The sequence below is a fragment of the Mus pahari genome, chromosome 17 (assembly GCF_900095145.1).
Source record: "Mus pahari chromosome 17, PAHARI_EIJ_v1.1, whole genome shotgun sequence".
Taxonomy (NCBI): domain Eukaryota; kingdom Metazoa; phylum Chordata; class Mammalia; order Rodentia; family Muridae; genus Mus; species Mus pahari.
Genome location: NC_034606.1, coordinates 31,366,541 through 31,394,510, shown reverse-complemented (window position 1 = coordinate 31,394,510; position 27,970 = coordinate 31,366,541). Strand labels below are relative to the sequence as shown.

At 45.3% G+C, this 27,970-nt stretch overlaps 1 protein-coding gene across 2 annotated transcripts; it reads left to right on the top strand.

Moving 5' to 3' along the window:
• The first annotated feature begins 8 nt into the window (after positions 1 to 8).
• Positions 9 to 27,970, top strand: Oc90 (otoconin 90). Of its 2 annotated transcripts, XM_021216955.1 has the most exons (15): positions 9 to 166; positions 3,348 to 3,440; positions 9,817 to 9,879; positions 10,720 to 10,776; positions 13,471 to 13,645; positions 16,035 to 16,147; positions 18,763 to 18,891; positions 19,030 to 19,068; positions 20,325 to 20,375; positions 20,879 to 20,926; positions 22,665 to 22,718; positions 23,790 to 23,903; positions 24,721 to 24,892; positions 25,141 to 25,247; positions 27,459 to 27,970. In XM_021216955.1, exons 2-15 carry the CDS (start codon positions 3,395 to 3,397, stop codon positions 27,743 to 27,745), a joined length of 1,455 nt encoding a protein of 484 aa, XP_021072614.1. In that variant the 5' UTR covers positions 9 to 166; positions 3,348 to 3,394; the 3' UTR covers positions 27,746 to 27,970. The 2 variants fall into 2 exon arrangements, with proteins under 2 accessions (XP_021072614.1, XP_021072615.1); XM_021216956.1 differs by lacking the exons at positions 20,325 to 20,375; positions 20,879 to 20,926 and having other exon boundaries at positions 70 to 166; positions 24,718 to 24,892; positions 27,459 to 27,969.

Below are 27,970 nucleotides of genomic sequence, written 5' to 3'. Positions count from 1 at the left end.
ATGCAGCCCACCTGCCAGAGTGCATGAAAAGCTCTTGGTATGAGTCTGGGAAGGTGCTCACATGACCAGGGGTCTTTGCCTGAAATATAAAAGACACTGTCCCCATTCCCTCAAAGCCAAACAACACTGGATCATTCAACAGCTTCGAGTGGAGCTTCACTTCACGGTAGGCACCTCCTCCTTGTGATGGCATAATGAGATAGAGAGAAGAGAATGAAGGAGGGCTGGGAAAGGAAAAGGAGGCAGAATCAGAGAGATGGAAGAAATAGATGGAGGAAGACAGAGGATGGGTAGGAGAAGGGAGAGAAGGAAAGAGGAAAGAAAAGAGAACAAGATGGCAGAAGTGGATGTGTGAAAGAGGGGAATAAGGAGAGAAGAAGAGATGGGAAGGGAATAAGGGTCCTGTCTTTAGCACTGAGTGAGTCCTGGATGGTACTTAGGATGTTGCTGGACTCCAAAGGTACTCTGGGTCCTGGTAGAAGGAGATGCAGTGCCAAGTTGACAACACTTGCTAAACTGCACTAGAAACTCATTTGCCCAACCTCCCTACCACACACACCACTTCAGCAAGGGTCCCATAAACCTGTGTGTCAACAGCTGTGTCTAGGGTACCTCCAGTGGGTCAGTGGTCCTGAGCACAGAGTTCCTGCCTGGTAACTCATGGCAAGATTCTCCTGGATCAACTCCAGGAATTTCAGACAAACTGGTACTCAGACAAATGAGTTCCATCCATCCAGCAACCAAGCCTGGCTGATCCAGGCCAACCATCACGATCTGGTTCCAAGATAGAGTCAAGTCGCCACGGGATAAGTTGTCAGAAGGTGGCCTGGATTTTACTGGCGGGTGGCCACAAAGGGCAGCCTCGGGGTACAAGATATAGGCCTCCTGACTGAATTGTAACAACAATCAGGAGGCTGCTTGCTTTGGATCATGTGGCTGACCAGGCAGGTGAGGGTAAAATCCACAGAGCAAAGGCTTAGATTAGATTGGTTAATGGTTTGAAGCACAGACACTGGCGTTCACATTGCTTCCCTTGTGCCTGTGCATCATTTAAATGCAGTTTGGCATATTGATATTTATATTGTTTTGTTGTTTGTATTTTTGCCTTAAGGTTTTGTTTCTGGACAGTGCATGGAGCATGTTTGGTGGGCCACCTGACACAAAGAGTGATCCAATTAATGCAAGGAACAAGATCCATAAATTTATAACCTAGTTAAAATTGTATATTAGGATATCCATAACTATATATATATATGTATATGTATGTATGTATATATACACACACATGTACATTTATCATCTTGTCCATTTTCAATGGACAGTAGTGTAGAGTTTTGTTTTTGTATCATCATTTCCACTGTCACTTCCAGAAGTGAATATTTCCCCTTCCCAAACTGAAACTCTGTACAAAACAACCTCCCCACCACTTTCCTCTCTTCTCTCTGATAAGTTATTTCTTAAAACAGGCTAGTCGTGGATCCGTGCCTTATGTTTCAGTGACCTTTCTTATTTGTACTCCCATCAATCCCAGGAGGTAGAAGTCAAGTAGCCCTCAGCCTAAGTGGCCTGAGATCAAGGACAGCTGGGGGAGTGTACTCCTGAGACCGGGGTCAAAGGTGGCTGCTCTAACTGGAACCCCTACTTTATCTCCCAAAGAAGGGCTTCAGCACAAACAGGGGACAGAATGAGCTTTCGGCTACAGCGTAGCCAGCTGCTGCAATTGCAATTCCTCTTTTCATGAGCAGCTTCTCTACTTCAGTTATCACAGTTTGGGGGTGGAGATGAACTCACTTTGGCCCTGTAAGAGCTACCAGGCAAGCGCTACCACAGTAACGGTGCTGGCCTGGGAGTCAGGCACAAGTGGGAGCTTTGTGCCATAATTCATCCGTCTCCAAGCTTCGAAGGCTTCATCTTAAAACTTGCAATTTGACTAGATGATGCCCATGCATGGCCCTTCCAAGTTAAGTAACAGTGACCATAAGATGCCATAAATACTAGATGGTGACTCCATTGCTAAAGGTATGGTGGCCTTAGTCTTGTGAGTTTTGATTTTTCAAAAGGGTCTCCCCATCCCCCTCCTCCTGAGATGCTTTTGCTGCACACTAGTGGAGGTCCTTAGCCCAGTCCTTTGGGAGACTGGTCTCCTCAATCTGGCTTTAGCCTGAACAGGAGGCAATCAAGGCTGGCTCTGCAAAGAGCCAGGAGAGCTTGTTGGATGGCAAGGGCTCGTCCGTTTTAGGAAATGAATACAGTAGAGCATTGTGCTGAAGGAAAATCAGATAGCAGTCATTGACCAGAGAGTGCTCAGCCCAGTCAGATTCCTCAAGCATTCACTCCTTGCTCTTTCCTTCATATAGTACCCATCCATTTTTTAGCCACCAGAGGCCATGCTAGAGACAGGTTTGTAGAGAAGCCTCCTTGAAGTCCACATCTAGGACTCAGGACTCTCCAGAGTAAACTGAGTTTATGGGCAGGGTGACCCCAGCATGACAACCCCTAAACTGTGGGATACCTCCTTTGCCTTTAGAGAAGCACATTATTAAAGTGTTCTGCAGAGGGCACACTTGAGGGTCTAGCCTAGTTGTTTGGGGGTTTCTATATGCCCTCTTGGCCAAGCCCCACTGTGCAATGCACATCTACAAATCAATCCAGCAGCCTGGAACATGCTCTATTGCCATTCAATACAATGTCCTGGAATCATGATCTAAAGCAGAATATGCACAAATCAACCAATTATTTCCCACTGTTTAGGGGATTATGACTAGGGAGAAAATTATTCTAAAATCCCTCTGATCACCTGCATCCTATGAACTATACAGTTGTTGGGCATTAGGGTGCCTATTGAAGTCAAATACTTGGTGATCTGAACACAAGAAACTATTATAGTGTGTGGCAGGGTTCCAGGACTTTTGTTCCTACCTTGTTCCTTTGTCCCCAGAGCAGCCCCTGAGGATTATCCAGTGATATACTAGGACAGCAACCAAATAATCCAGATGCTCAAAAAACAAGGAAGAAAAGAAAGGTTGAGAATGCTGTGTGAAGGGGGTGTGGGGGTGGGGCACACCATTTGTTGGCAGGCAGCACCACCATGTGGTCACCAGGTTTATTCATATCAATGGTGGTGTTGATAGAGTTCAAACCCACCTCTCTCGATCTAGGCCAGCTGTCAATGCTTATGAGATAACTGAAGGAAAGCACAACACACTGCTATGTCTTTGGGGAGAACATGGCTAATGTACCATTTTACAGCTGCATAAGTTGAGTTGCCATAGGGAACATGAAGGTTCTGGTGATTCTCATATGGGGTTTTTAAAAGCATCCTTGTCATGTCTTGCTGTCTCTCCCAGGAAGCTGCTCTAGCCTATGCCTACACCTTGTCCTCTGCACTGCCACAATGATTATGCTGCTCGTGGTCGGTATGCTGATGGCCCACTGTGTTGGTGAGTACTGTCTTTCCAGGTTAGCATTTGCTAACTTCACAGGAATGCAGGGATGTTTGTTGTGTTGGCCTCCAGCTGAATTGCTCATTAGATCTTCTTCATTCCTCTGCCCAGTGAGTGAAGGGAACCAAACATCAGTATTAATTTATAGAGTTAATGTTACCTATTTCAAACTCTGCTCAGAAAAATCCCAGCAGAGAGGAGGGGAAGTGGACACTCAGCCCCAACCTTTCCCAAGACATTATTTGCAATTGATTTTTATTGGGAAAATCAATTTCTTCCAATTTAGTGTCAATAAAAACATATCAAACACTTCAGACAGGTCCCATGCCCAGGAGTAGCTAGCTAATGAAATGCAGGCTCCATGATTTTGTTGTTGTTGTTGTTATTGCTGCTGTTGTTGTTGGTTGTGTATGTGTGTGGTGTGTATTGTATGTAGTGTGTATGTTGCACGTGTGTTGTATATATGTAGGTGGAACAACAATATGAACTAACCAGTACCCCTTGAGCTTGTGTCTCTAGCTGCATATGTAGCAGAAGATGGACTAATCGGCCATCACTGGGAAGAGAGGCCCCTTGGTCTTGCAAACTTTATATGACCCAGCACAAGGGAAGGCCTGGGCCAAGTAGTGGGAGTGGGTGGGAAGGGGAGTGGGGGGGGGGGGGGTATAGGGAACTTTCGGGATAGCATTTGAAATGTAAATAAAGAAAATAAAAAAAAGAAATGTTTAAAACTTAAAAAAAAATGTTAAATTTATCTAAAAAAAAATATATATATATATCCATAAGAAGTAGAGCAGCAAGCAGGAAGATCCAGCTCTGCAGCAAGGGGGAATTGGGGCAGTGCATGCGTTCTGGGGCTGCAGCTTGGACTGAAGACAGTCTGGAAAGGCCATCTAGGAGAGGGTCTACCTGAGCAGTCCTGAGTCCCCAGAAACCGGGTCTGCTGGTATACCTGCTGCCAGTTTCTTGGGCTGAAGAGAGATACAGGGACTGTGAACTATGGAGAGGATGGCACCTGTCTGAAGATGCCATAGGGCCCTCAATAAGCTGAGCTTCCATTCCCCAAGAGATAATAACATCTGCCCCTGAGGTCACTGAGGTAAAATTTCAAACTGCCTTATTTGTCGTGTTTCTTTTCCATTACTGTGGAAGAGTACTTGAGAAAATCCAACTTTAGGCATAGATTTAGGGGCTGGAGAGATGGTTCAGCGGTTAAGAGCATTGGTTGTTCTTGCAGAAGACCGGGGTTCAGTTCCTAACACTGACATGATGGCTGAAAACCATATGTGACTCCAGTTCCAGAGGATTCTGTGTTCTCTCTGACCTTCGTGGGCTCTACAAATGTGTGGTATAGATAAAAGCAAATATTAACATATATTTATACACATTAATACATAAGTTTTTTTTTTTTAAGTTCTCTACTTTTTAAAGTCCTCGCCCCTTGCCAAAACCACTAGCTGGGCAGTGGTGGTACATACCTTTAATCCTAGCACCCAGGAGGCAAAGGAAGATAGATCTCCAAGTTCAAGGCCAGCCTGATCTATAGACAGAGTTTCAGACTAACCAGTGCTACACAGAAAAACCCTGTCTTAAAAAACAGACAAAAAAATATTTCTAGGGGCCTGGAGAGATGGCTCAGAGGTTAAGAGCAGTAACTCCTCTTCCAGCAGTCCACATGGTGGCACACAACCATCTGCAATGGAATCTGATGCCCTCTTCTGGTGTGTCTGAAGACAGCTACAGTGTACTCATATAAATAATAAATAATAAATAAATAAAACTAAAAAAATATTTCTTTACATGAAGATTCTATAATTCTAGTAGCTAACTGCTCATTGACCATTCAGAATGTAGTTCTATTGTTATATTTTCATTCCTTCATTCACCAACAAATATATTGAGGTCTGCATGTTCTCTTTCTCATATACATAATGTCTATCATAACACATCAAAATATATATGAGGAGTAGAAAACTTTTTAAAAGATATTTATATATATCATATATATTCACTCTCTATACTAATGATACTTCACAAGCTAGTTTTCTTGAGGTTACAAAACATATCATTTTAAATTTGAACCAGTAATCTAAAATTAGAATTTTCTATACAAAGACTTCAGATTGTCAGCAAAATTTCAATGTATATATGACATACGATAGTACTTACTTTCAGTAGGTCCCTAGTATAATGTAGAAATAGTTGCCTAAGTAGGTTATTTCAACATGGAGTGGGTACACAATGAAGGAAGGTTGTCTGTGTAAAGTGTAACCCAGTCCAGGATAGGAGTCAAGTAGGACTTTGTACACTTCAAGTTGAACCAGAAAATGAGACAAGTGTAGCAGGTTCCAAGCAGGGGCCCAAATCCAGACATGGCGCAAGCTAAGGTACATAGCACATGACCTTCAATACCTTGGCACTGTAGGGCACGATGGGACATGGGCCAGATGGAGAAAAACTTTGTGTGCTGGGTCAGACAGTATAACTCCATTGTTGAGTTTCATATGGATTGTCTACAAAGTGGTATGGACTACACCCTGGGGAAATTAGACAAAATGATCCAGGCAAACTCCAGCACTATCAATGCGCTTGACAGTGATGCTCCGGCTTCTGCCTTGTATCTTCTACCAGTGTCCTCCCTTCCTCCCTACACCTCTGCCCCACCTCTGGCTGCACTTCCTCTATGATCTAAAGCAGTGTCTAGAACAGATCATTTAGAATCCAGGATGGCTTTTTAAGTCTCTAGTGCGGTGGCATGGATGTGAAGATCCTCACTGTGTATACAATGTGGGTATGTTGGAGGAGGTTCATAGACCTGACAACCTGCCTAGGCAATGAGCGATTTCCTGCTCCCTATGGAGGAAGGCAACACTGCTTGTTTGCACAGATAACACAGAATAGACGTCACCAAAGGCTGTCGTCAGTGTTAAGCAGTCTCCGCAGTAGTAAGCAGAGGTTTGGCCATTGTTCCAGATGCTATTGTGCTGAAGAATTTGCTCAGGGTCTAGGGACAAGGACTTAAATGGGAAGCAAGTCCAGAGCATCTCTCTGGCCCCACAGGAGGAAGGTTTTGCAGGGCTCATCCCCAAAGCCCATCAATCTCAGACAGGAAGGGAGGGATCCATTCTCCCTGAAAGCCACTCATAGCCTAGAAGTCATGCGCTCTGCTGGAGCTCCCAGACTTACAATCCATTCACAGCCTCTGAGACCTGCCCCGCATGTATTCAAGGCAAAGTATCTTTCTTTCACTCCCTAAACTGATGACATTCTACAAGCGTGTTTTTTTTTTCTGGATTACAAAACACGCTATTTTTAAATTTCAACTGGTAGCCTAAAACTGGAACGCTTTCTTATGCAAAGAATTCAGGTTAGCAGCAAAACTGGAAAGATTCAAGTAACGGGTCTCTTTCTTTAGAGCCTAAGGCAGAGGCACAGCTGGGCTCTCACTGTGACACAGATGTCCCGCCCCCTACATCTCCACAGTTCCTACTGTTCCTTTCCTGGTAATCAGCCTCAAACTCATACCTCTCAATTCCTTCTCTGCCCATCCCTGGGGAGATGTATTTGAAGCCTTGGGCAGTAGCAAGGATCTTCGTCTTCACCCATCACTCAGGACAAGCACAGCCACACCAGACAGACTGGGTTCTGGGCCTCCTATCTCATCATGCCCTTCCAAGTCATCCCCCACAGTCTCCCCTCATCCACATGAAAACATGAGTTGTCTCTTACTGCGTCCAGTGAACACTAGGGCCCAGGACAGCAGCCATAAGAAGGCGCCTATCCTCAAGAGATCCACAGCAGCATAGAGAATCGACATGGAAAGACTTTGGCAGCTAGAAGTGATGGGTGGGAGGTGAGAAGAACAAAATACACAAAGAATTCAGAAACCAGAGGAGAGTGAAGAAAGTCTTCAGTGCTCTTTGATTTGTGTCTCATGTGATGAGCAGGCCAGGCCAGAAGGTCAAGGCTTTTCAAAAGCGACCACACGTGGTGTAAAGATTCAGAGCATGTCAGAAGAATGGAGAGAGGCTCTGCAGTTGGAGTAGAGCGGCCCAGAGGAGCTGAGTTCTACCGGACCAGCCTGCTATGCTCCCTCTAATGCAGCATGGAGTTTTATAGCTGAACTTATTCACTTTTGTCTCTTTCTTATCTGAAAAACTCTCTGCTGTCCCAGGTCATCTTCAGAGAGCCCCTACCAACTAAGGGATGATTACCTGAGAGCAGTAAGCCAGGCTTGCTCTCTGCCTTTCTCTTGTCATCAGTAGGTGTCATCAAAGGAACAGGTAGAAAATCGAGGGCGCTGACCTTTGATCTTTGAAGGTTTGTGGAAAGCTTTTAGCTCCTGTTCTATCCTTAAAAGTGAAAAAACAGGCAGGACAGACGGGCTAAAATGTGTAGGAAAGCCACAGGCACAACCGGCTCAAGCAATTACTACGTGTCCTCTCAGCTCAGCTTTAAGTCTTTATGTAAGAAGACATTGAGAGCAGCAGCTCTCAAATCTTAGTCAAGAGAGTATCAGGAGAAGTCCAGGTAGACATGTGAGCTTACACCTGCAACTCTGTAATAAAGGAGGGGCAAGACCTAGCTATGTGTGGCCCTGGGATTGATCCCAGCAGAGAGATGATGGGAGGAGAGACAATGACAAACCTCCCTCTCCCTCTCCCTCTCCCTCTCTGTAGTACTTTTAAACACACACACACACACACACACACACACACAGAATACTACTAGCTGGGTACAGCTATATCACCCACTGGGTTCCTGCCCAAACATCTTATATGCACAAGACAATTCCTTCCCTAGCACCTCCCCCCAATCCCCAGTACCAATTACATAAAGCTGGGAAGCCTTTTGTGAGCCAAACAGCCCAAACCAGAATCAAGCAGCAGGCCAACCAGGGCATCTTCATGAACAGACTGAACTTCTCATGCTTCTTTGAGGGTTGATTCTTGCGCCTTTCAGATGAACAGTTTCCAAACAGTGACGAAGTCTCAGGCCTGAGTTTGTCAACTTGATGAAGAAAGACAAAGATGATGTGACAAGGGCTAAAGAGAGGGCTCCGAAGTTAAAAGTATGCACACTCATCAAAGAATAATAAATGTTACTGAAATAGGGTGACAGAGCATGATGTACTGTTCTTGCCGAGGACCTGATTTCTGTTCTCTGTTCTCAATACATCTGTTGGCTCACAACACTCTGTAACTGCAGCTCCAAGGTGTCTGATGTCTCTGGGCTCTGTGGATACCTGAACTACCCAACACAAGTGCCACAATACACACACACACACACACACACACACATTTATTAAGTATGATGATAGTATCAGGCAACCTATGTGCTTTATATCTTTGAGACAAAATTGGCACAGGAGCATTCAGGGGATGGAACTGTGGCCAATCTCATCCCATTGGCTGGCCCAGGTGCATCCATATCTCTGCCATGGTGTGATAGTGTCTTAGTTAGGGTTTTACTGCTGTGAAAGACACCATGACCAAGGCAACATTATAGGATCAATATTTAATTGGGGTGGCTTACAGGTCAAAGGTTCAGGCCATTATCATCAAGGTAGGAGTGTGGCAGCATCGAGGCAGGCATGGTGCAGGCAGAGCTGAGAATTCTACATTTTCATCTGAAGCCTGCTAGTGGAAGACTGACCTCCAGGCATCTAGGATGGAGGTCTTAAAGCCCACGCTCACAGTGACACACCTACTCCAACAAGGTCACACCTCCAAATAGTGCCAATCCTTGGACCAAGCTTATACAAACCATGACAAATAGAAAAAGCCCACCCCACTCAGTCATATACCGATAGGCAGCATAGTTCAAGGCCAGGCTTTTAGGAGATTGCCTTCAAAATCAACTGAAGAATATGTGAAACCGAAGCCAGTCCTACACCATATTGGTTGGATCAAAATGTGTACTGATCCTGTATCAAAGAGAATTGGATCCCAGTAGTCAGAGGGTAGGCTTGCCCACAAATATGAATCCCTTGGGGACTGGATTCTTGTCTATGCCTTCACTTCTTTCTGCTGGTTCTTTATCTCCAAAAGCCTCCAGACAACAGTCAGTTTAAATAACATTCTAGCTTCTCAGGAGAGAACATCCAACCAGTTACCATGTCTCTCCCTCAGGTTAGAATGCAACCATTAAGGTCAACCACTAGGAAGCACCAGGGGACTTCATGCTGCCTCTTTATTTTCTGAGATCCACCTAAACTGAGCACAGCATATGTATTATAAAAATCTATGCAGGATTGAACTGGGGGCAGGAGATGTCTTCATTGTTTTGTTTGTCACCTCTCAGCCCCGGCACAGCAAGAGGCAGTGCAATGTTTGTGCTAACTTTGCTCTCTCTGCGTCTGCCTTACTTCCAGGGGGCCATGTCCTGGACACACCAAATCCCCAGGAACTGCCTCCAGGACTGTCAAAAAATATAAGTAAGAATCCTTTGACCTTTGCCCAGAAGCTAAGTAAAAAATGTCTAGGATACTGGCAGAGACAACAACCCTTCTTGAATATACCCCGGGATCCTAATAGCTTTAGCATCTGCAAGTAGTCATTTAGATGGTCCTCAAAGGTATCTCTCCAGCCTTTCCTCCACCAGGTCTCATGCTTTAGTGCTCTCTCAACTGAGCCGGATTTCAGTGGAATTACTAAACCAGGAAAGATAGTAAATGGAGTGATGTGGAGGGTTACTGTGGGGACTGAATCTTAGCTTTAAAATGCAGTGTTTGTATGTAACAAATAAAGAAAAAAAGTGGCTTTGAATTTGGAGGAAGGAGTGGGAAGAACAAAATTTGGTAATTATATTATAATCTCAAAAAAAAAAGAAAAATATAAATGCACCCTAGGCTTCCTGATAAGAAAGAAATGGGTGCGATATTGCAGAGTCCCGGTGCAGTGCTTATTCTGTAGTGAAGAAAACATTGGGATCCTGTCACTCTCAGAACTGTACACTTCCATGCTGGATATCCTAAATATTTTGTCCATAGGCACCATGCCTTGGCTCCATGCACTTATCCTCCACAGCACTTCTCAGTTGAAACATCCCATACCACCCAGAAGTCACAGGTTTTCTTTATAGTAAGTGACCAAGGTTGCCTAGGAATAATGCTCCAATCACATCTGTATTGGTTTCCATGGTAACACATGCTACCCAAAAAAGTTAGATTAAGGTTAAATTTTTTTCTTAGGAAAAGAGTAAAGGTTTAACATCTCTGAGTAGAAAGAGAAATAGAGGCCAAACCAAGACTCATGTTTGTCTTCTTTCTGCTTAGATATCACTTTCTTCAACGGAGCGTTTAAAAACGTGGAAAGTGTGGCTGAAATTTTTGGTAAGTGAAATCTGAAATTGCTTTAATCTGTTGAGGGTCAGGACTGAATAGGTGTTGGAAGCTAGAAGAAATCACCGGGGTCTTGCTCTCTGTCTCTGATCTCCTTGGCCTCCTCAGCCAACTGCCAACATGTAGCAAGCATCTAAGGTCAGTGTGTTATGAGACTCATATGCCTTCATTTTCCTTGATTCCTTGTTCTGGAAAGAGAATGGCCTGCTGCACAAGTGTGGATGTTGAGACCATGGGAATTATGTGGATTTCTCAAGACTGCAAAGCAAGAAGGGAGACATTCTTTTTTTTTTTTTTTTTTTTTTTGGATATTTTATGTATTTACATTCCAAATGTTCTCCCTTTCCTGGTTTCCCCTCTGAGATCCCCCTCCCCTCTACCCTCCCCCTGCTTCTTCTATGAGGATGCTCTCCCTCCCACCCACCCAAGGGAGACATTCTTTATGCCTAGACCTTAATCCTCTATACTAATGTGCTTTGGTTTCTTCTTCCAACTAGCAAGTACATGTGAATCTTAAAGATTCCAAAGATTGTCACACACTCCATGTGTGTCTCATTTCAATTATACAACTATTGGTACACCATGAGGGTCACTACCATCAGAAATGGACAATACCTATCAAATAACGCTATACTGCAATTGGCCCAGCCAGGGCCACTGGAGCCTGCTGTTTGGTTAGAAGAGGCTGAGAATGGAGCCACTTAGTATGGATGCCTTGGAGGTCTCTGAATGAAAATGCACATCCATGTAAGGACACCAACTTTAGAAAGGTTTTCCAACAGCACGGAGTCATTTTTTCACTTAGTGGTAGACCTCGTGGAAACAAAGCATGAGAAGGGAAGCCTGAATAAGGTAGAAAGAAACCAGAGCAGGCTAATGGGGCTGCTGCTCACAGGCCACACCTCTATCCCATCAGTTTCTTCTGTCATCCTGTGTACTCTGAGTGGCCGTGCGGGGTCACCTCCTTCAGCATCGAATGGCCCTCTCACCAGAAAAGCAGAGGATGGGATTGTGAGGCTTGAGGTTCAGAGTTGAAATGAAATGAGCAGTGTTTTTCTTACCAGTTTCTGCGCTGTGTACTTGAAGGCAGAGTGTCCGCTAGTGCCTTGAGCAAGTTTCTGCCCATTGGTGACGTTCCCTCTGATGTGAAAGCAACAGAACACTGCCTACCTGGCAGGATGTCTGTGAAGTTTATCACACTGAAGGCAAAAGCTTTGTAATATACCACATGTGTGAACTATTGTGGAACTATTGGAAATATCTGGTGCAGACTAGGTGCTTAAATACTGTGTGTCTGCATGACCTCCCTATCTGATTTCTACACTAGCTTATAACTTTATAGTTTCATCACTACGCCACTAGAGATTCACTCAGCAAACTATTCATTCCATAGATCATAACAGCATTTCATTTTTCTTTTTAATTTATTCTTCTTTCATATATTATGTACAAATCATAGCTTTCCCTCCTTTATCGCCTCCAAGTTCCTGCCCGCACATCACCTCTCAATTCACTCTTAAGTTTCCCTTCCAAAAAGTACAGGCTTCCCATGGATATCAACCAATCATGACATATCAGATTGCAGTAAGACTCCCCTCATACTAAGGCTGGACTAGGCAACCCAGTAAGATGAAAGGGATCCCAAAAGAAGGAAGAGTTGGAGACAGACCCCACTTCCACTGTTAGGAGTCCCACAAGAACACAAGCTACAGAACCATAACATTTGTGCAGAGAACCAACAAAGTCAGAACCATGCAGGCTCCACAACTGTCACTTCAGTCTCTATGACCCTCTTTGAACCCTGGTTAATTGATTATGTAGGCTGTGTCCTTGTAGTGTCCTTAGGCTCACACAACAGTCTGAGTATATATATATATATATATATATATATATATATATATATATATATGAATTTTTATATATATATATTGAATTATATATATAATGCATGTGGTATGCACACACATGTGTGCATATTGGCAAGTGGTGGAGTGCATATGAGAGTTTGCAGTATATGTGTGCATATGTCTACAGAGGCCCAATACTGATGTCTTAAATATATTCTTCCTCAAGTGCTCCTTATCTTGGTCTTTGACTCAAGGTAACTGTTAAATCCAGAGCTCACCAATAGGCGCAGTCTGGCTAGTCAGCTTGTCCTAGGGATCTACTGGCTCTGCTCTCTGAGGCTGGAATTACGGGGATTGGCCAAACCCACTTGACATTATATGGATTCTCAGAACACAAGCAGTTTAGAAGCTGGGCCATTTCCCCAGCCCCAATGGTACCTTCTTACATGTTTCTACTTCTGTATTAGGAAGCAAATATTTTCCAGAAGTCTTTGACAAACTCCCTCTTAGGTCTTTTTCTGCCCAGACATGGGGAATGTGCTCAGTCAGAGCCTAGTCACTGTCATGGAGGTACACTGGTATAGTGACCAGCTGAGAACAATAGTGAAATTTTGCTATTGGGCTTATCTTCCTGAGAACTTTTCAGTTTCATTAGTAAGGAAGATATCAGGTGGGTATACCATGGCTGGAGCTACATAGCTGCTTTTGACTGACTACACCACATGTAATAACTACACTCATGATGTCACATCAGCCAGGGTTGCAGGAGTCCAAGGAAGGAACCCCTCATGCACTTGGGTTCCCTGTGTCCACCATGACCTGCTCTCCCCGCCCACAGACTGCCTAGGCTCCCACTTCACCTGGCTGCAGGCTGTCTTCACCAACTTCCCGCTGCTCCTCCAGTTTGTAAACAGTATGAGGTGTGTGACTGGCCTCTGCCCCCGGGATTTTGAAGACTATGGTTGTGCCTGTAGGTTTGAGATGGAAGGGATGCCTGTGGATGAGTCTGATAGGTGAGTATGGACCACAGGTGAGCTCACTGCAGCCGGATGACACCTTGGATGGAACAAATATAGACAGAGACCCAGAGGAGAGACTCAGGAGAGATCAGAGTTACCTACTGGAGGGCAATTGGTACTCATCTCTTCACAGTGCAGTGTAACTAATGATGTTGTTGTAGGTGGGTACCAAGAGCCTCTGTTGTGGCAACACTATATTGCAGGGTTGTTCTAAGATGGGGTTCCCTGCATTAATAGCATAAGATCCTTGTTACAACAGTCCTATCAATGCAAGATACATTGAGGGGGAACCTGGAAGCCTTATCCAGTGCATTTCTGCCGACTAGAGAAAATGCAGAAACAGGCAGTGATAATCAGCCACATCCTGACCCATCCTGTGGTTCCCACTGTGGCCTCCTAAGGCAACATATCCATTCCTCCCCTGCCTGGGCCCTGGTCTCCAGACTTGCCTTGCATAGCAGGGACACTAGAGGAACATTACTTGTAAATGCTCGGAGCAGTTCCTGGAATACTCAAAGGTGTCAGCTATTACCATGAGACTCATGTAAGGTTAATTTTTATTTTTTTCCTGAGACAGGGTTTCTCTGTGTAGCCCTGGCTGTCCTGGAACTCACTTTGTAGACCAGGCTGTAAGGTTCATTTTTTTAAAAAAATAGATAAGTAACATGCCCAAGGCAAATCCCTGGTGTTTGCTGGAGCTTGTCCAGCTGCAGAACCCCAGTCATCAGCTCCCTGTACCACAAACTTGAACATCAAGACTGCTAGTACAAATGAGGTCTCATTTTTCCCCTTCCTGTGACCCAGGACCTCAGAGAAATGCAGTGAGTAGCCACCCACAACTCTGTCCATAGGAAGAGAGGCAGTAGCTCCTAGCCTGGAGTCTGTAAGTCAGTCACCATTGAAAGGCTGTCTCCCTTCCCTGGTATTCAGACACTTTTGTGTTCTCAATGCCTTAGAACCTCCCACACTCTCCTGACGTCTGAGGTCTCCCCTATTTGCAACCAAAGACCACAGACTTCCTTAGTTCCTGTTTTTCTCCAGCTCAGATTTTATTCTGCGTTTGATCCTCGGAACACCCTGCCAGCTATGTCAGCATTAACTGTCTATATAACTGTCTCCATATCTATAATTTCATCAGGACTGATGAATACTAGATACTCTGTCCCATCTCACTGTGTAACCTCATAGCAGTCCCTTGGGCCCCTGGGTCCTGAAGGTCCTGTTTGCCCACACAGAAAGAAGCTGCATATTCACATTAAAATGTTACCTTTAATGTTCCTTTGAACATCACCATCCCACATAGTCCAAGCTGCTGTTTACAGACACTGCTTTTACTGATAGATTCCAAACTGACCCACAGAGCATAAGCTCCTTCCCCGTTCTTCACTTGCTTATCATTGAGTAGCATCTCAAGTGTCTCTCATAGATCTCTCATGCATGGACGTGGTAGGAGAGAGACAGTTTTGCAATACGGAAACCACCTGTGCTGCAAGAGGACTTGTGCATCTCACGCAGGAACCCACATATAAGAAACTGAAGTGTGCTCTGGCTCACTGACTACCGCCACTTTCTGTTTTCTGCATAGTTGCTGGGGTCTCTCTCACCTTGACCCCGACTAAAGGCTAATCCACCCCTTCATTCTCATCCTCATGGCCCTCTTTTCGTTTTCTCTTCATCTTATCCCTCTTTTCGTCCCCAACCTTCTCTGCCTTCTTGAGGCAGTTTCCTATATAGCCAAGGCTAGTCTTGAACTTGTAACCTTTCTGCTCCTCCAGTGCACGAATGACTGATAGATAGATATCATAACTGACTTTCAGTGTTGGTTTCTTTATTTAGGGGTATGAAATTTCCCTGCAAAATGGCCTTGGCTTTGTCACCACTGGTTATTTTAAGCAAGCCAAAGAGGTGCCCCTGAAATCTCTAGCAAAGGTGGATTGTCTTTGAGAAGGCAGGTCCCTTGTGAGGCCAAGAAGAGTGACAGAGGCAGATTGAGAGGGGCAACGTCTGTTATTTATACTGACTTGGGTGGATGCAGAATGTGGTGACAATAGCAAAAGTAGCATCCAGCAAGGGCTCAGACGCGGCCTGGTACCAGCCCATCTTCTTCTTCCCTGGACTGTTTTTACACTATGTCCTCCAGCTGAGATCAAGGGCCATGTGACTCACCACATACAACTGCACATTGGGCAGAGGTGATGCATGCTTCTATCTGAAGCATGTAGGACAGCAGGTGGCAAGTGTGCATTGTGTGTGCATGTGAACACCGGCTGAGCATTGAAACAGATCAGCGCCAGATACCATTCAGATATCAGCATGCCCCCAGCATGCCTGCCTGTCTGGATCCTAACCACGCTCTCTCTTGATCCTGCCCGACCTGTCTCAGCTGCTGCTTCCAGCATCGCAGGTGCTATGAGGAAGCTGTTGAGATGGACTGTCTCCAGGACCCTGCCAAGCTCAGTGCAGATGTGGATTGCATCAACAAACAGATCACATGTGGTGAGCATTTTCAGGCCTTCCAGAGTAGGGGCACGAAACGACCACGTGGTCCGCGTGGGATCCATCCGCTCTGATACCACCATCATTGGTTCTGTTGCTGAAACATAATTGACTGATGCATTTGTGGTTCACACGTAGTTAATGTGCAATGAATGCTCTTTTATGACTGAAACAGTTGATGGAATATCATCTGAGTTATAATTTATTTATACACGTGGTAACTGTAGTAAGTGGCAAATTTTTTGCTATTTATTCACCATGCAACAGTAGAATAATTCCTTAACATAACTACAGAACAGGAAGGAGAAAAACCTCCTTCAAAGGCATATTTTGAAAAATACATTAAGCCTGCTTGAGAAATGATTGATGCAGTGGCTGGTGTATTGTCATGAGTGGAGGTAGACATAGAGATGAGGGGTCAGGCTGGTGGTGGCTGCTGTCTGCAAGAGGCAGGTGCAAAGCTTGTGTTCCAGTGACTTACCATGTGACTCTAGGAATATTATTTCACATGTCTAGGCAGTCCTGGATGAAGTCATAGGCAAAGGCCTGGAGTAGTGAGAGAGAGTCTTGCAGGTCAAGGTATAGGATTTAGCCACCCTCCTGTGTGGCCGCTGTAGAGCTTGGTCTTCATGCACAGCAACTCTGATCCCCCCCCCACCCCCAACCATGTGTTACATGGAAATCACAGTTGCTAGTTTTCAGACAAGAGAAGGAAAGTTCTTAGAGATGAAACAACCTGGAGAAAGTCTGGCTCTACAGCTGAACCAAGGCCCCAGTGACTCCCAGGTCCAGGTGCTCAGCTTTGGTGGAGGCTGGGGCACTAACGACAGATAGAGGGAGATGCTGGGAAAGGAGTGGGGCAGAGAAGCCAGTGGAAATAGAAAAGGACATCCATTCATGCACTGGACAAACAGATACTGAGACTGCCATTACCATGGGTGCGGGCATGGTCCTGACTTCCTGGACTTCTCTCTGCATGGTCCCTGCATTAGTTACCTTTGTCATGCCTTTGAGAGAGTGTCTGATAGGAGCAACTAAGAAAGCTTTCAGATGGCTCCAGGGTCAGAGTACATAGTCCGTGGTGGTTGGTGAGGAAGGCATAGTAGCGGACTTAGATGCTATGGTATCAGGAGAACAAAGCAGTTGGTTATGTGGCATCAGTCTGAAAGCAGATTCTTCTGGCTAGAAGCAGGACCAGGCTATTATCTTATTGTATGGATTTTTTTTAAATGGGGAGATGAATAAACATCTGTATACCCCTGACGGGGTACTAACAACAGACCCAAGAATAATTCCACCCAAGTCTAGTTGGTGAGCCAGTGAGTTTAGTCGTGATCTACAAGATCATGGGCAAGTTACCAGGCTTCCACTGAAGCCTGATCTTTCACCCAGCAACTTTTACCTGGTTCTGTATCACGGCAGACAGAGACAGGGTCTCTTGAAACTGCTGGTCTCCTAGAGAATTTCCTGAGTGCTCTCCTATAACACCTTATAAGCCCCACAGTTCATAAACCCTCCCTCCTCTCTCTGGGGCTAATTTGATAGGTCTAATCTTGTAGAGGTCTTGTGTGGATCATCATAGTTGCTCTAATTTTAAGATGGAAACATCCATACCATACCTGGTGGATGGTGGTCCATAACAGACCTTCAGTGACCTTCTAACTAGTGACCTACCTCCTCTAGTAAGGATACACATTCTAAGTGTACCAATCACACTTTTCCAAAACCATGCAATCAGCTGGGGACCAAGCAATAATAATACACATGAGTTTCTGGGGGTCATTTCACATTCAAAGCATGACAGCCAGACACTGCAAATGTGTTAGGTCAGGGAGATGGTGCAGAGTGGGCTACATGGTGCTCTGTTTAAACAGGACGGGCATTAAAAACTTCCTCGAGAAAAGATTTGAAGTAGTAAGTGATTCTTAGTCTAAATGGGTGTGTGGGTACAATGAGCAAGCAGAACATGGATGGGACTGAGGTGCCCAGTGCGGAATAGGGAATAGAGGAGAGTGGCAAGAAGAGTGGGAAAAGATGACATCCAAGGAGAAATGGATGCGGTGGCCAGCGACAGCCATGCAACACTCCCTAGGTAACTCTGGAAAGTCAGGAAGAGGTTCTGAATCAACAGACAGACTTCAATTGAAGTGTTTTTGTTGTTGTTGTTGTTTTTCTTTTTTGTATCCCTAAGGATGGAACCCAGGGCCTTTCATGTGCTAGATAAGTGCTCTCTACCACTGAGATACCACTCTCATCTTGTTCTAGCCCTTGCCCTATTCTAGACTCTTCACAACAGTGGGTGACAGAACTGGGGAGCCTCATCTGGGGACCACTGACATGAGTGGGTGGGAGATGGAGGTAGAAAGTTTGTACGGGTGTGGCTAGTCCCCAAAGAGGATACAGGTGGACCCTGTACGTCAGACTGGTGGGTTGGATGTATGTGACATGTAATGTGTGGGGTACCCCCAGGTTGGGTTTATTAAACCAAAGAGGTCACATCATCGCTAGAAAGTTGCAGGGAGAGCAAGTTTGGACAGCCCAGATCAGGAGCCACCCTTGCCTACCAGGATTCCAAGTTTGATCTTTCTACCTTGCTCTGCCCTTCCTGTATGTAGAGTCCGAGGATCCCTGTGAGCGCCTCCTGTGTTCGTGTGACAAGTCTGCTGTGGAGTGCCTGGCTCAGTCTGGCATCAACTCCTCCCTGAACTTCCTGGATGTTTCCTTCTGCCTGACTCAGACTCCAGGTAGGATAACTGGGCTGAAACCCTGCAGCAGAACTGAACTTTGGGCAAGAGCTGCAGTGGGTGTCTTCAGATGCCAAGTCCAGTCCTTCAACATCCAAGTCCACTGCATTATCCACATTCCCGTGTGTTTTCTTACAGAAGCAACTAGTGGGAAGGCTGCGACACTGTTGCCTCGAGGTAAAGTTCTCAACAGAGCTGGTTCCTTCTGGACTGCAGAGGACTTGTGTTGGTAGCAGCTGGTACAGGCATCTCTTCTGGAGACCTGGCTCACAGAGGGTGTAGCCACCAACGACATTGACTCTGCTTCCCTTTGTAAAGAGACTAGTGTGAATTTCCAATATCAAGTCTACCCTTGCCAGTGGGTGGGTGTGAATTTAATCCAGCAAGCGTTCAGAGCCCACATTCTCTCTGTGTGGTCAGAGGACTGGTACCTAACAGGACTGGAGCAGCACCTCAGGTTCAGGGGAAGATGGTTCCCACTCCCTGGCATCCTGGCTATTAGGCCTCCCCGGAAAGGGTTCTGCTTCTACTTCTCTCCCATTTTCTCCTCACCCCTCTAGAACCTGAGCAGAAAGCACAGCCTGACTCAGGAGACTCCTTTAGAAGGAGCAGTATTTATCCCGTGAATCTTCGTGGGACTCATATAATTCATAATTCTTCCTCTAAAATTATGGGTCTTATGAAAAAAAAATAGAGCAAGTTTACTTGTCTATTAGAATTTCTCTGCCCTCTCATTCCCAATACCTTTAGGCATTTTGGGATGGGTCCACTGTCACTTTGGCATCTCCTGTATCCTTTCCTCCAGCTCAGGCCTCTGTCCTTCAAGGAATTTTGTTAAGGAGCCATCCACAGTGTGTAGGTTGGTGTGTAGCTGGGTGGGTATATGTGGGGAGTGTGCATAGGTATGGAGATAGTACATGCATGTCTGTGTGGCCATCGATGGTGCATGCATGTTGTGAGTGTGTATGTATTCATTGGTATAGGGATGTACTCGTATGAAGGTGGAGTGTATATAAGGATGTGTGTACATACATGTATCTCTGTGTACCACCCACATTCAGTACTCTTAGTGTGTCTATTATTTCTGCTCTGCCTTCTTGGCAAGGGTCTTTTCATATTTGGACAGCCTCAGGATCCATAGCACCCTCACAGTATTCACCTAATGTCTCAGATAGCATGCTTCCTCCACCAGAATCCAGCAGTGGATGCGATTCTTCCTAAGTTCAGCAGTGCTGGGCAGCCCATGCTCCTGGAGGAGAAAGCGAGCCAGGGAACCCACCAGCTAGAATGGAAAACTCTTCCATGGTTACGCCCTTCTTAGACCCTTCCTCTCTTGGCCCCTTGGTACTCAGTCAGCTCAGATTAGAGCCCTCGAGGTTTTGTTTTTATAATGTATTGTGGTGCCATTGCTGTTAGAAACTCTCTTTTCCCAGGGATTCCTGAAAAGCCCACAGATACCAGTCAGATAGCCCTGTCAGGAGAAGGTAAGCATAAAGCAACATGTGACCCAACCACCCTTGTCCCATTTATGCCACTCCATACTGTCTTGATGACATCAGCTCCCTTAGATGGTCCCTGCCTGCTTTGTTATGGAGCTAGGTAATTTCAAGAGGTCCTGGTTCTTTCGGAGCAAGGACCCCTTTTCTACTCCTTCAGCTTTCTCTTGCCCCTCTGTCTTCACCTCTAGAGGACCAGAGGTACAATGCTGCAGGCTGGCCCTGATGCACAGCTGCAGATTTGTCTGGATGGGCAACACATAGGTTTTAATGTGCTGTCCAAGTCTTGCTTGGGGTACACTTATGCCAGAAAGTTGCATGTTGCTTATCTGAAATCAAAATTTAGTGGGCATACTAAATATATGAGTAGCTCTTGGTACAGTCACTCTATAGAGCCCTCCCTCAGGGAGGCTGGATTTTCTCCATTTCTTCAGTCCTTACTCTCAATCTGTTTTATTGATTCATAATAAAATGGTGTCTCCTTTCCACAGTGGCTGGTGAGGTGGGAGCAGACACACTAACAACCCTCTCCAGACCAAGTAAGCTGAAAGAGCATCCAAGAGGGAGGCGCGGGGCACAGTGGAGATGCTACCCAAATCCATGTGCTCTTTTGCAGTGGTTACTCTTAGAGAGGGCCCCAGAGGAAATACGGTGCCCATTTTCAGACTATGCAGGACACTAATGCCCAGGAATCTTAAATTTTCTGTCACTCAGCCAGAAATACGTAGTGAGCTGGACTCAGCTCTGAATTCAATGCAAGCATGACCATCAAACCTAAAAATATCTAGGCCAAATTTTAGTTGGTGAACCTGACTTACCCATACATGCTTGTAGTGACTTGCAACCATTTCTTAATTAATGAGTGTCTTAGTTATGTTTTTACTGCTGTGAACAAACACCATGACCAAGGCAACTCTTTTAAGGACAACATTTATTTGGGGCTAGCTTACAGGTTCAGAGGTTCAATTCATTATCATCAAGGCAGGAGCATGGCAGCTTCCAGGCAGGTGTGGTAAAGGAGGAGCTCAGTGTTCAACATCTTGTTCAAGAGACAGCAGGTAGGATGAGGGTCTTAAAGCCCATGCCTACAGTGACACACCTATTCAAACAAGGCCATACCTACTCCAACACCTCGTAATAGTGTCACTCCTTGGGCCAAACGTATTCAAATGACCACAATGAATGTAAGCAACTGACAGTAATTATTAACTAGTCACTCAGAATGAATAAGTGGATACTTGTTGATGGGTGGTGCCATCATTGAAGGTCTTCAGTGTGTAGGCATTAGTTACCAGACACACACACTCTGGATTCTCCCTTGTCCCAGGAATCCTGCTATCCCATGAAAGAGAAACTCAGAGGGCGGTGTCACTCACCCGGGAGTTGTCAGTTCAGAACTCCTTGGGTCTGAGTTGGTAGGTTTTGCTTTGAAAAGATCAGTGTGCCCCAACAGAGGATGGTCCTGATGTCCCTTTGATGTGGCAACTGTGTTCACACAAGTCAGCTTCAAAGCCTGAATTTTATACAACATTTTGTCTTCATCCACAAGTAGGTTAAGTTGAAATTAGTGCTTCCCTTCCCTTATACTGGTGAAGTTGCTGTCTCTCTTCTGTATTGTATAGTGGAAAGTTAAATGGGAATGTAGCATAGTGCCTGACTCTCGACCTCAGCTGGTATGACTTTTCATCCCCCCACTACCTAAGGTCTTCATTCTTGAGGCATGTCTTAACTCTCCTGTATGTCTGGCTTCTCATCTCTCCAAGAGGGGTGAGAGGGGTGAGCAGGAGACCCCTATTTGGGAGCTGCCAGTTAAGTGAGGCAGAAAAACAAAGTCTGTATTGACATATAGTTTGGAACACAATAGGAGCTTTGTAAGAGTTAAGAAGGACTCAACTCACAAAAACCTATGGCTCAACTGCTCTCCTTGAGCCAACAGCAGCATGCAATTGCACTGTCCTGGACTGCCTGCTGCTTTTTTTTTTTTTTAATACATGATTTTTCTTTTCTTTCAGTATTTCTCCCCTCCAATTTCTGCATAATACACAGGCTTAAGGCCTTTCTGCAATTCCCTGTCTTGCAAACTGCTGGGACATTTGCAAACAGGCATGTCTCTTTGGGGTTCCCTTTGGTCCCCTAGTGACCCTGATAACATCAGCTGCCCTTGGAAATCTCAGTGGGAGCAGGTCAGGTCAGTCTGGGCCCAGAGCTATGGCTCCAGAGCCCAAAGCACATAGGGTAAAGCTGACAATCATTCTGTCTGTCTTCCCTGATGAGCAGAATCTGTTCAAGTTCTTCAAGACACACAAGCTTCTAGGACCACATCAGGTCCAGGTAAGCACATTTAACTCCCTGTGCCTTTGCATGTAGAAGGTTCTGAAATAAATGAGTTCCAAAGGAGCCTTGGACCAAGCCCTGAATGGAACAAAGAATTGAAAAAGTATGTCTCTATATTCTTCTATAAAGTACAAATGTGGAATTAAAAGACACATTAACAGGAAGCAATGAAAGGGTCTTAGGTAAAGATGTGTTTGTGAAATTACATTTAGTTTCCCATTTAAAATCAATTGTCATTCCATTATGTAAAATCAGATACATTTAATATTCAAGGTATTTTCTAGTAGCCGCTTTCCTATTCCTGAGATAAAACACCATAGTGAAGAAAAACTTACAGGACACGGTTGATGTGGAGCTTACAGCTTCAGAGGGCTAGAGTCCACGATGACAGCATAGAGGTACCAGGTAGTGGGTGGCAGGAGTAGCAGCTGAGAGCTCACATTTCAATCAGCAAGCAGGAAACAGCTGATTCAGAACGGTGCCAATCTTTTGATACCTCAAAGCCTGCCTCCAGTTACACATGTCCTCTTGCAGGGCATACCTTCTAAACTTCCAAGTATTTAACAATTCCAAGATTTAAACATATGAGCCTTTCTCATTCCAATGACCACACCTTGCCCCCAAGCAGCTTCACTGGGCAAAGGATGCAGTCAGGCAGCCGGCAAGTGGGATGAAGGACCTTGGCATAATCATGAATGTGATGAGGAGCAGCAGCAGTATTTGAACAAGAAAGTCGGACAGGGGGTCCTCCTACATTTTCTATTCTCTCTTTGCCTCTGTACTTGCTTTGAGCATCTAGCTGTATCCCGAGGCAGGTGTACAATTGTAAGACCTAATACGATCTCAGGCCTGAAAGATCATCACAGTTCTCAGCCATGAGCTGACAAAGCAGATGATCTAGCCCACGATCCCGGCAGTGTTAAGTCTAGACACTCAGAGAAACTTGTGTATAATTTGGGAGTGGCTAAGAAGCTTCCTTCATGTCCGCAAGCAAAATGTGAGGTGCACTCTCCTATGTCTGAGTTCATTTGCAAATAACTCTGAACCATCAAGCTGTATGTTTTTCAGGATCTGCAGAAATTATTGCCCCAGCTAAAGGTACAACCCGTTCTGCTGGCATCGATCCATTGAGGTTGGGAGTCTCATCTGTTGACAATGGTTCTCAGGAAACGACTGGAAAAGGTAGGTGAGAGCCAGAATCTAGGAGCATGTGGCCTATCCTTGGAATCTAAAACTCTCTGTTAACATAGCCTTTTAAATTGTAGATTATGACCATGTCCTGTTGATGCGATAGAAGGCATCACCCCCTCCTCCTTACTAAGAAGCTCTTTGAGGCTCAAGGATACAAAATTTACCTTTGCCCCTAAGCTGCTATGAGACTGAGATGGAGCAAGAACCAGGGTTTTATGTCCCCTGGCTCTGTCTTATCATCACTATTCTTCTACTGTCCTAGAATACAGGATCTTAGCCAAAACCACACTGTGTGTGGGTGGCTAACTAGAAGGATGAAACACGTGGGTATTAGTGATCATCCTGCCTCTCTTCCTTTGGATGCAGTCCCAAAGGACCTGGAAAGAGCCCCCATCCCCATCTGGGAAAGCCTCCAGTGGCTTCCAGTGTAGAGCTGTTGAGCATACATATAAAAATTGCAAGCAGATGAGAAAGGGTAAGAGGAGAGACAGAGAAACAGAGGCAGGGTGAGAAAGCCAAGGCCTTAAAATGCAAAGCTAAGGCCTTGCAGGCTGCTAGACTCATCTCAACAATAAGGTGTGATCCACAGAGCATCTTTAGTCCTGACAAGTCCTATTCCTTATGGAGATTTAATAAGGAATTCAATAGAGTATCAGAAGCTGAAGACTTGTCCTCTGAAACAAAGAGAACAAGGCACACAAGAATGGTGATTCAGCACCCCTCCCAAAGTAGGTCTCATGCAATGTGGAACACCACTCCTCTTTGGAACTTGGCCCTATCTCTCCTAAGAGTCTGTATTTTTCAGCAGCCTGTGACAGATTGGCCTTCGTGCATCTGGGTGATGGGGACGGCATGACGGCCATGCTGCAGCTTGGAGAGATGCTCTTCTGTCTAACATCCCACTGCCCAGAGGAATTTGAAACTTACGGCTGCTACTGTGGAAGAGAAGGAAGAGGGGAGCCAAGGGACACCCTGGATAGGTATGGATGGAGAACGGTGGGGACAGATGGCAAATGAGGTCACTAACATCTGTAAGGCCCCTCATCAGTACTGGGTTTTACATCAGTCTTTCAAGGAATGGGCTATGGACATCTGTTCTCACTTAGGTTGGCTGATAACATAACAGACCAACTTTCTTGGCATATTTTAGCACCCTATGCAGTGTTGAGATAAAGAGACCTGGATCAGTGGGGGAACTCCGGTAAATAAAAGTTTTCCTCGGTCTTAGGTGCTGTCTGTCCCATCACTGCTGTTTGGAGCAGATGAGACAAGTGGGCTGCCGCCATGGAAGGCGTTCTCGGTCATCTGTGGTATGTGAAGACCACACAGCCAAATGTAAGTGTGATGGCTGCCTAAAGTCCTTATCTTTTTGTGTGTCTGTATCCTGACTGGAGCTGAGTTACAGATACTTCTCCTGGCACACCTTCATCAGTATTATTATTATTATTATTATTATTATTATTATTATTATTATTTACTTTAAGACATGTGCTTACTTCCCTTTCCAAAGTCTGCCACCCTAAGTGTCAAAACTAATTGATGGTCTCAGTAATCTCTACCTACTGAGCCCATGCTGTGCGTGGTTCTAAGCCCTTGATAGGCACAGTTAACCCTTAACCCAGTCCTAAGCAGCAACTCCATTGCTTTTTCTACTTTACAGAGGAAGCAAATGACATCAGACATCAGACAGGCAGAAGGAAGTGGGAAAGTTGAGATCTAGGCAGGAAAATAGCGTTGCCTCAGACCTGGAACCTCCTTTTAAGTTATCCAGTAGGTTTTAAAGTATTCTGTCTTCTCCTAATAAATGGACCCTGTTCCAGATTTGATCACCTAAGGAATGCCATGAAGGAGAGGGATGGAAGGCTCTGGCTGATGGTGGACCTAGCACACAGCTCCACCCTGCCCTATCATGTATCCCACAGAGACAATGGGTCCCACCTTTGTAAGCCCCAGTCCTGAGCATATGACAAAAGCACCCTTACAACTGGCTCCCCTGGACACTGCTCAGCAGTGACTGTGCTTCCCCTAGGCTGCTCTGTAGCTCAGAAGGAAACGACTCCTGTGGAGCTTCACCCATGACCTGCAAAGTTTTCTCCTTATATTTAACGGGGAAGCAACTGGATGGACCTATTGTCCTCCTTCTTGATTGTACATGCCATGCACAGCACATAGGTCTCCATGACACTGCTTGTGCCATAATTAATGGGAATGCCTACCTGTCATTTGCTCACTTACTGATTCAGCTTGCCACTTAGCCAATAAACCTTCATTTGGAACTATGGAAAGAACTGTGACAAAACAGCTGAGAATCATCAACTTTTAACAAAAGAAAGATGTACTTTGTGTTATTATGGGTTCAATCCATGGTCATAATGGCTCTATTGCTAGAGGCAGAACATCATGGCAAAGTTGCTCTCTTCATGGAGGTTGAAAAATGTAGGGAGATGAATGGATGGACACACAAACATACATACATACATACACACATACACACACACACACAGAGAGAGAGAGAGAGAGAGAGAGAGAGAGAGAGAGACAGACAGACAGACAGACAGACAGACAGACAGACAGACAGAAACAGAGAGATTGAGACAGATTGAGACAGAGAATGACACAGAGAGAGAGACTTAGTTTCATTGCTATGATGAGCCACTATGACCAAGACAATTTTTATAAAGGAAAACATTTAATTGAGGCTGGCTTCCAGTTTCAGAGGTTCAGTCCATTATCATCATAGCAGGAAACATGGCAACCTGCAGGCAGACATGGTGCTGGAAGAGCTGAGAGTTCTATATCTTGGTCCACAGGTAGTAGAGGAGAAACTGTTTCCCACACTGGGCAGAGCTTGAGCTTAGGAGACCTCCAAGCCTGCCCCCACAGTGACACCCTTCTTCCAAGAAGGCCACACCTCCTAATAGTGCCACTCCCCATGAGCCAAGCATTCAAATGAGTCTATGGGGCCAAACCTATTCAAACCACCACTCATACCATGACTTATTTTCTCCACTTACCCCCACTGCTTGTTTTTATTACCTAATGCCATTCAATTAGAAATCCATCAATGTGTTAGTTCACTTATAAGGTCAGAGCCTTTGGGATTTAATCATCCTAAATCCCATTGCTTGAAACCAGGGCTTTAGCACAGCCTTTGAAAGGCATTTTAGATTCAAACTGCAACGATAATAAATGCGTGTAACCCTTGCCTCAAATTGCTCACACCAGAGACTTGGGAGATCAGGAGAGGTGAGATCGACAGGAGGCTAACTAACAGGTTCTGACATGGCATGGGCATTTTCCACAGTATTCTAGAGTACTCCAGAGCTTAAAAACAAGAAGAAGTGTGATGAGGTGCAAGGCGAATCTGGAGAGCCTCAGAAAGGGCTACTTTCTTGCAGAAGGAACATACTAGACCATTAGAATCACTGTATGCCACCAGAGGAACTGTGTGAGATGGGGTCAGGAATGGCAAATGAATGGGGTTTGGACAAGTGGCCTTATGTGCCCTACCTGGTGTGTCAAATCTGCTCCTCTGCTCTTGCTAAGGTGTGGGGCAGAGCCTGTGTGAGAAGCTGCTATGTGCCTGCGACCAGATGGCAGCTGAGTGCATGGCCTCTGCCTTCTTTAATCAAAGCCTCAAGTCACCAGACCGAGCTGAGTGCCAAGGCGAGCCTGTGTCCTGTGAGGATGGCATGCTCGGGGGCACCTTGGCCTCTTCTGTGGACTCCAGTTCTGAGGAGAATAGCGAGGAAGCTGCACCTCAGATGGAACGCCTAAGATTTCTGGAAAAGCCTCCTGGTCCCTTGGGGGCCAGGTCCTTCGGTGGGAGATAAGATGCTACGTGCCAATAGTTCTAAGCTGAGTCCTTTGGCCCTCAGTCCCATCCGTAGGAGCCTTATCAGGATCTCCAAGGGGGCAGGGACAGCCACCTCTTTACCCATGAGTCTCCTGAAACTTGTCAGCACAGATTCATGTGTCTGGAGAATGACTGCAGAGGACAGCCCTTCTCTTCTCCTTGTAGTTCATTATGGAAGCTCAATAAATTCTCGATGTCACAT